The sequence below is a fragment of the Gadus morhua genome, chromosome 7 (genome assembly GCF_902167405.1).
Source record: "Gadus morhua chromosome 7, gadMor3.0, whole genome shotgun sequence".
Lineage (NCBI taxonomy): Eukaryota > Metazoa > Chordata > Actinopteri > Gadiformes > Gadidae > Gadus > Gadus morhua.
The window spans coordinates 25,024,717-25,033,863 of NC_044054.1; the positions used below are offsets into that span (position 1 = coordinate 25,024,717).

At 42.0% G+C, this 9,147-nt stretch overlaps 1 protein-coding gene across 3 annotated transcripts in view; it reads left to right on the plus strand.

Moving 5' to 3' along the window:
- Nucleotides 1-8,642, plus strand: part of cadm2a (cell adhesion molecule 2a) — a 201,287-nt gene extending 192,645 nt beyond the window's left edge. For all 3 annotated transcript variants that reach the window (XM_030360929.1, XM_030360930.1, XM_030360931.1), the window contains 2 exons: nucleotides 3,227-3,349; nucleotides 3,608-8,642. In XM_030360929.1, coding sequence (XP_030216789.1) covers nucleotides 3,227-3,349; nucleotides 3,608-3,726 — 242 coding nt within the window. In that variant the 3' untranslated portion in view covers nucleotides 3,727-8,642. The remainder of the gene's footprint in view (nucleotides 1-3,226; nucleotides 3,350-3,607) is intronic.
- The last annotated feature ends 505 nt before the right edge of the window (nucleotides 8,643-9,147 follow it).

Sequence of the window (9,147 nt, forward strand, 5' to 3'; positions counted from 1 at the left end):
TTGTTTAAGTACAACCAGTTTGACTTGTTTGTTCTAAACTGCTGCGTCCCCACTGACCACACTATCCTCTTCCAGGGGGGGAGGGGAGGGGATGAATATTTAAGATAGTCTATCCTGGTCCACGGGTAGTTGTTGCTAAATGATTAGCAGCAGTAATTAGTTTTCTGAATCAAATTAATCTACTTTGACCTTGCATTAAATAACCATGCTCTCACTCCCTCTCTCTCTCTCTCTCGCTCCCTCCCTCCCTCCCTCTCTCTCTCTCTCTCTCTCTCTCTCTCTCTCTCTCTATCTCTCTCTCTCTCTCTCTCTCTCTCTCTCTCTCTCTCTCTCTCTCTCTCTCTCTCTCTCTCTCTCTCTCTCTCTCTCTTTCTCTCTCTCTCTCTCTCAGTCTATCTTTCACACACAAACACACACACACACACACACACACACACACCCAAACCAACACAACCAAACACATACTCATATGCCAGGGGACATAATAATCGTAATCATCGTGAGAGTGAGAGTGTGTGTGTGTGTGTGTGTGTGTGTGTGTGTGTGTGTGTGTGTGTGTGTGTGTGTGTGTGTGTGTGTGTGTGTGTGTGTGTGTGTGTGTGTGTGTGTGTGTGTGTGTGTGCACTCTCCTCTCATGGTACACCCTGGGGGAATAGTCTTATCCTAGCCGTGGGCCCTTCGAAGCATCCCAAATCCCCAAAAGTTCTGCATTACAAAATGATTGAGCAAGACATCTACACAGAGGCTATTCCTCTCTGTTTTCTGTTCTTCCTCACACCCCCTCTGCAATCAATACTCAGAACAAAATGCATTAATCCGGCCTCTCTTCAAGACAGCAGGTGAGGAAATTCCTGAGCTTAAAGGTGAAGTCTGATTTGAGTTAGGTCAATTCCAACACTGTTGGGATTTTCTTTGTTTGGAGTTCAAGTTTTGTCAGAACCAAATAGGCAAAGTGTGAAACTTGTGCTAAATGCTGGCTTTAAAAGAAAAGTCTGGTATGTGAACTGAGTTGACTCTGATCTTTGCGTCTGGAATTGAAATTGTCCAAGAATTCTCCCGTGAATTTTAGCACACTTGGAATTCCAGCTGTTATCTCCCTGAGCTTCTCTATTGATCCATATTGCTCCCTGTTTATTTTGATAAATCTAAGCAGCAAAAGCCAGTGGATCATGACCTCATCTAAAATCTGGACTCCCACAGTTTTTTCTGATTGCTTTAGGAAGGTCAAAGGAAGATCTGCCAGGCTCTCCAATGATATGAGGTGACAGCTGGTCTTTTTTGACAAACGGCAAGATACATTATGGTGACCATACTTAATCAAATCATATTTGAAATTCATGCATTTAACATAGCCCTCGCAGATCTCTTTGTATTGGTGAGACGGAAAAAACATGCCTCAAAGTCTAAAGACCAAGTGACTTTGAGGTTTCAGTGGAAGTTACGCTTCTTCGAGAGTCTTCTATGCTCTGAACTGCAGTTATGTGGATGCCTATTTCAACATTTCTGTTTAATGTAAACTCCATATACACCATACTATAGCTCATTCTCTGGCTGGCAGAAGTGCAGTTTCTTGCATGCCAACAGGTTTATGATACTGGTGGACAGCGATGTGGAAATTACTTTCAAAATGTGATATTTTTCTCATCTGTGATTGCCTCCATTTGAAAGCATGGTAACTCGTTATATTATTAATTACACTAACTCTTGGGTTCCTACAGCTGCTCGAAACAAAAAACGTTCTCCCTTTGTTTTTTCGAAACCGAATAACAACATCATTATGCATATATTTGCCCATTTGTATTGTGTTAGCATTTAGCTTGACTTACAATAGCCAAAACTAAATGTCGGTCTAAACCTAAATGTTATGTGGTAATATTTTTGATTAAAAATGAACAACACGGTCAGCAAATACTGTAAATCGCATTATAAGGGCAGTTTATTTTCCTTAGGCTTGCTAATTTAATTGCAATAACAGGGTGAGTATGTTTCACTGGACGATTAGGAGCTGCATTTTCTTACCAATTTATGTTGATTCTTTGGCTGAAAAAGGCACAGAGCTCATTTATTAAAGACGTCCAATGTACAAGGCCTAGCAACAACGACAGTCCTATGAATATTGAAATTGGAGCTGGCTCTGCTACACTATGATATCATATCAACTTTTGGAAGAATGTCTGTGCACTTTTTAAAAGATAATATGTCATAGGAGCATAAAAATGCATCCACATCAGCCAGGCCTAAATAATTTAGCCTCTGTATCAAACGGTTTTGAACACAGAAAAATAATAATGGATTTGCAACACCCTGATGTTTCATCATATCATGGACTATGGCCGTGGTCAGAAAAAGAATGGCAGTTGGAAAAGGCCATATACAGAAAGGCAATGATGCAAATGAGCTTTCTTTGAAAAAAGATGCACAAATGCAGAAGCGTCACCTCTATATAAACACCAGGGACAAACACACCCGTCAGTCAGTGTTTTATATGGCAGAGCATATAAAACGTTCCCAGTCGTCATGGACTGATATAAATATTACCTACTGTTCAATTAGCATCTTTCACTGCGAACCCCTCCCCTCTGTTTCTCCAAGCGGAGGAACAAAACAGTCTGCAGGTGGCTCAGGAAGGGGGGTCACACCAGGTCATCTATCAACTAAGAGGCCAGCTGGCTCTGCCCCCTCTGCTTCCCCAGGCAAAATGTCATCCAAACCTCAACATCTCTCAGGGGGCTCTACCGGCTAGTAAAACAAAACAATAAAACAATTGGTTTCACAGGCTTGATAGTTTAGATAGAGTTAGATCAAACTTGAAACAATGAGGCAAAGCATTACCTCCGGCCTCACAGACGAAAACCGTTTTCCTGTCAAACACAATGATCACAAAGATTGATCTTTTGTGCTGTTTTATTTAGTGCATACTGGTACTTGTCATTCTCCTCTCTTCGTCTGCCTGTCTCTTTTCTCTCTTATCTGCCTCTTTTCCACCTCGCTTATCATTTGTTTTGCCTTGTGAATTAATTATCTCTTGCCCTGTCGCTCTCCCTCTCTCTTTCTCTGTCTCTCTCTTTCGCCTTCTCTTTCTCGCTCTCTTTCTCTCTCTCTCTCTCTCTCTCTCTCTGTCTATTTCTCTCGCTCTCTCTGCCCTCTCTATCTCACTCTATCTCTCCCTCGCTCTCTTCTCTGTCTGTTTCTCTCTGTCTCGCTCTCTGTCTCTCTCTCTTCTCAGATCCCAATGCACTGGGGCAGCACGGTACTGACCACGCCCTGATCGGAGGCGTTGTGGCCGTGGTGGTGTTTGTCACATTGTGTTTGATTATTGTTCTGGGAAGATACCTGGCCAGACATAAAGGTAACTCACAGCTCCTCCACTGTTTCATTGAATCTTAAATACATCCATACTCATTTTTACACAAATACCATAGTTTTGTTGTCTTCTTCTAGAAACAAATATATTGTCATTTACTGTTTTGTTCTGTAGATAGATCGATTACTATTTAGATGCCTAGATATATAGATAAAGAAGTAGACAGAGAGATAGACAGACAGAGAGAGAGTCGCTTCACTTGTTCACTCACTGAACCCGCCGCGTGCTCATTGGCCATCACAGGAACGTACCTGACCAACGAGGCCAAGGGGGCGGACGACGCGCCAGACGCAGACACGGCCATCATCAACGCCGAGGGAAACCACGCGCACACAGAGGAGAAGAAGGAGTACTTCATTTAGACTGCAGGGGGAGCCGCTCCGCTCCCCCTCTCCCCCCCCCCCCCCACCCCTCGCCCCCCACTGCCCCCCCTTCTTTTGACCTCCGTCTCTGCTCTCTCCTCCTCCTTCTGCCCCCCCCCCCCTCTCTGCTACTCCTCCTCCTCTGTGTTGTCTCAGCTTTGGACCCCCCGGCTGTGGCCCGCCAGGCTCCCGGGAGGGGGGGGGGGGGGTCCCGGGGGCCACAGGACAGGGCCAGTCACGCTGTTGTACTGTTACTGCCTTTCTGCACCATGGCTCCCATTTCACCGCACACCGTCTGGGTTTTTGTTTGTTCGCTTTGTTTAGTTTTGTGATTTTCACAGGTTGGATATCTTCCTTTTTTTGGTTGTTTTGGTTCTTTTTTTGGTCCACTTCGACGCGATAATCTTCAACACTTGAGTGCCAACACAACACGTACTGCGACCCTGTCCTCCTCCCTCCCTCCCTCTCTCCTTCCCTCCCTCTCTGGTTCCTAGATCTCCTATCGCACTTGGCTTCAGATACATATCTCATCACATGTACACTTCACGGTGCCTACTACTGTACACGCATGCCCACACACACACACACACACACACACACACACACACACACACACACACACACACACACACACACACACACACACACACAAAAACATACACATGTGCACGCGCAGCTCCAGCCCTGATCGATGCCTTCATGTGTCCTCTGTCAACACGTTGGTAAAGAAAACAATCTCTACGTTGTCGACTCCCTGGCTGATATCCCATTGCTAAGGCTCACTGCTCTCAGTTATGCATTTCGTTTTCAAAGTTTTCTCTTTGAATGAAAGCCTGCGCTCTTTCTGCCTTATTGATGTCTTATCAACCCTGATTATGGTATGCTGAGATTACCCTCAACCTTTTCTCCTCCTTCTCCTACTCCTCCTCCAAACAGACTTGTAATTAAAAAGAAAGAAAAAAAACACTTGTAAGATAAGCAGAGGGATTTCTGTAACACTGTAGCAGGGTTGGTCCGGTGTGTGTGTGTGTGTGTGTGTGTGTGTGTGTGTGTGTGTGTGTGTGTGTGTGTGTGTGTGTGTGTGTGTGTGTGTGTGTGTGTGTGTGTGTGTTTACTTTTGACTTTTTTTCTGTCTAGTTCATCAGGTAAAGGTTAGTATAGTAACTGTTTTAGAGAAGCCGAGATTAAGTCACACCAAAAATATACGTAAGAGATGCTAGGTCTTACACTGCGTCGGACACACACAATCAATCACAGATATAAAAGGAACAACATTCGCAAAAATCTGCTGTTTTTATGTAGCTTAGCCTGTATATTTCGCTCAGCTCTCGCTGTGATTTTAGCTGAAGCCCACCGCATCGTATGTCTCACGGCATCTCTCTGCTTCTTCGTGATTCACATCATATATGGCTCCGGGGGTTTCAACCAACCAACCAACCATCTTTGTTTGGACTCCATACCTCCTCCCACTCTCGCCCCCTTCACTTTAGCCCGTCTATTGGAGTCTATATGATGACATGAATGAACTGTACCTGCAGCTGACCACCGTGTTGAGCCAACATATCATTCATTCAAACTGTCTCATGGCAGATTCATCGCTGCATCAGCCTGTACTCTAAATCTCTGATATTTTCACCTACTTGGCTCTTTGCCCCCGCTTGAAGTACAGCCTGCTCTTTACAGAGTAGTTTACAGCAACTCTATGATATAAAAAAAAACGAAAAAATGACTTTTCTATGCTCGTTTTGTGATGGCTGTCGTCGGCAGATACTCAGTTCCCCCATTACCAGATGCTTTCATGCTAACCAGGCTGAACTACTACAAGGGACACATTGTATCATGGCTCATTTCACCGCTTACTTCACAGGTCCAAATGTGTTTGATGTTGGTCCGATCCAGACCCTGTTCTGCCCCAATCCTAAATACATGAAGACAAACACAAAAGCACAAAATTGGTTCGGAGGGGGCGTTCCCTTGCCAATTACTAGAATGTCCAAACAGAATGGCTTTTGACCAGAATCTCTCTCTCTCTCTCTCTCTCTCTCTCTCTCTCTCTCTCTCTCTCTCTCTCTCTCTCTCTCTCTCTCTCTCTCTCTCTCTCTCTCTCTCTCTCTCTCTCTCTCTCTCTCTGAGTTTGGATGAACACGTCTTACTTTGCAAGTGTGTGTTTTATTTTATTTGTCTATACTTTTTTATTTCACCCTTTTCTGTTTGGTTTGATGGTATCTGAGCTCCAAGTTGTATATTGTGACTGCTAAAAAAAAATGTGATTAATAGTGAAAAAATGCTGTTAGATTTTGGATTCCCTAATCCCTTCCAATGTGTATATTAGCCACTATATCTATTTACAACAGGAATTCATTTTTATTAATTTGTTACTGCATCTGCATATCATGAAAAGGAACCCTTTGATGAGTTCAAGTACCAGGCATGTATATAATGTGTGGTAAACTTTACTTTGGTACTACAGATTGGCATGCTTTTTTTGGGGTTATTTCTCTTCCTTAATTTATTTGAAATGAAGTTGTTTAAAATGGTATCTACTATGGCTCCTGAGACAGTGAAGTCTCCAAATGTGTGTGTGTGGCAGGATCTCTGGTGCCACAAGTGCAAAGATTTTGATTTGAAAGGAGTAAGGGAAAAAGAAAAGTACACGTTGAATTGGAAATCTCAAGCTGTAATTTCGGCTGGCCTTGTGTTTTGTTTGTCATTTCCTTTCATATTTTAGTAGAGACATCATCATTACATTTTCCTCCACTGACTTTGAAAGTTCATCCCACAGTTAAGGATACCATTGAAGAAGACCAAGTACAGTTTACTTAAAAAAAAAAAATACTGATGTATATTGCAGTCACATTGAAGATTTGCCTACAGTAGTTATGTTTGACATATGTGGGGCTTTGGGGAATTTAATCAATTATCATATTTCATAGAATAAGTTGAAATAAATCTTGTAAAAAAAATAAATAATAACTGACAACACTATGGTATTCAGACCAGAAACATATCTACTAGGAGAAAGAAAATAAGAGAAATGATTGTGTTTCATTTATAGAGTAATGTAAAATCCACTCCTTCTTAAACTGAAAAAATATCTAGATTAGTTATCGGTTACTTTATGTGTGTAACAAACTGTTTCAGTGAACTCCGAGTTGGAAATCGTTTGATGAATGTCTTTCTCCTTTTTTTGAGTTGAAAGTAGACGTTGAACATGAATTATATTCCACCCTAGGTCCAACTATATAATATTACAACGTGTATCTATTAGTTTTGATCCGAGAACACCAGATTCACATTTCCACATTTAATTTTGCCAAGGCTCTTTGTTGGTTCTGGATCCCTCCACGAGCAAGAATACATTAGTATTAGACTAAGTGTTAGTAAATCCAGGCGTTGTCGTGGACTTAATCTATTCCTCATCAATAAATGGGTTATGAGATACACTACACATATTTCAGAGCTTTTATGATGATGCATTTATTAAATTGCATTTTTAAAACAGTTGTGTTTTTATTTGCCACAATGTGCTGTTAGAAACACACAAAATATGCACTCTCATTTACTCGTTTTTCTAAATAAAAGATTCAAATGGATGTTCTTTTTATTCGATTTTGCTCGATATGAACTCCAACCTGTACCCACACTTTCCAAATGTTTTTTTTTTATACAATAGCCATGTTGTTTTGTGTGTTTATTTTGTGTGTTTAACTGCCTATACACCCGCCAAGGTACTCTGTTTTTATAGAATCATAACTGTTGCTGTTTTTTTGTTGATCTAGGTCCACAATTTTTTTTTTGTCCGTTAAAACTAAGCTTTAAACCTCCTGCCTCTGCCACATCACACACATACAAACTCTTCATCTTTTACAGACCACCTCTAAACCCCCACAGAAAAGAACCCATCCACATCCCTCTCATTAAAAACCAACAACAACATTAAAAAAAACGAGGTTTCTTTCCTTTGCCAGACGCAACCGACACACGGGATATAGGAACCGTTTAGTCATCTGTGCATCCGATGTTAGCGTGAGCGAGCATGTTCTCAGCGTCTCCCCACCGTACTTGGCTGTCTCAACACGCTTTAGCACATGCCGGACTCTGACACATGTAGAAAGGCCTGGAAACCCTACATGGTACCTACTCACAGCTACGTGCCGGGAACCGGCATGGAGATTTGCTTTCTTTGTTTTATTTTGCATCTCAGGAATATTTTCATCGCTTACATTTTGATTTGGTTGGGAGAGGGGGCTGGCGTTTAAGGGTGTAGGGGGAGGAGGGGGAGGGGGGATAGCTGTCTTAAACCAGTGTTCATCACTTCCTGTTTGTCGACACCTCATCTCCTTCAGTTTAGAACTGTCATAATGTTTTATGAAAAAACATTCTATTGTGATTACTTCATATCTTTTTCATCCTCCTTTCATCAGGGTAACAGTTTTTTGCTATAACCACTTGAGATGTAAAAATATAATGACGGAAGAGTTTCCAAAAAACACCGCGCTTATATCTGTCTGGAGGAAAATAACCAAGATTGTTCAATGTTACGGTATGTGTGTATATCTACGCTTCTGTCCTTTCTGCCATCGCTTTCTGACAGAGAAACCTTTATGTAAATATTCCTTTTTCTTTTTTTTCTTTTTTTTTAGGTGGGTGGAGTAGTAATTCACTTAATATTTGTCACTCACATTGCGCCCAAGACTGCGCTGTAGACGCACGTAGTTCCAGTGTGTGACGGTATGCAGTGCTCTCTGGGTGTATGGGGGGGGGGGGGGGGTACTGTACAGACTAGACTGAGTAAAGAGCGCCAACAATGAGGGTGATCCTTCCCCCCAGTGGCCCCTGGAGATATTTGGTTTTAATTTAGAGCCTCATTCCCATGTTTCCAATACAATTGTTGAATAAATAGCTGCCAAAACACACGTCCATGTGGCCTATCTTTTTTCTGTTTTTCATGGATTTATCTTTAAAAATCTAGAACACAGTGAAAGCTAGGACAGCAGAATCAATCAGAGGAACACACCGACAACGTGATCAAGTGCCTACATCCTTTACAATATTGTCCATGATGATTCATTCATTATGAATCATCAATTGCAGCATCGACTGGAAACATTTTTGATCGAATTTCACTACTCCGCATGTGGGTGTGTGTACTGTTTAAGCTTTCATATCTGCAAATGAAAGAGTTTCTAAGAGTGTGATCGATCTGAGGCCCCCCCCTGCTGCAGACGGAGAACAATACAAGCCTAATGTTCACAGGGGAAGTATTGTATCATATAGGTGTTATATCATAAGGTAAACCGAGAATTACTTCTTGCTAGCCTGGGATTGCATCATCATCTACATCATCTACATCTACGGATTTAGGGAGGGAAAAGATACAACATTTCTTCTCTGGGAGACCACACAGAAAAGACACAGGAG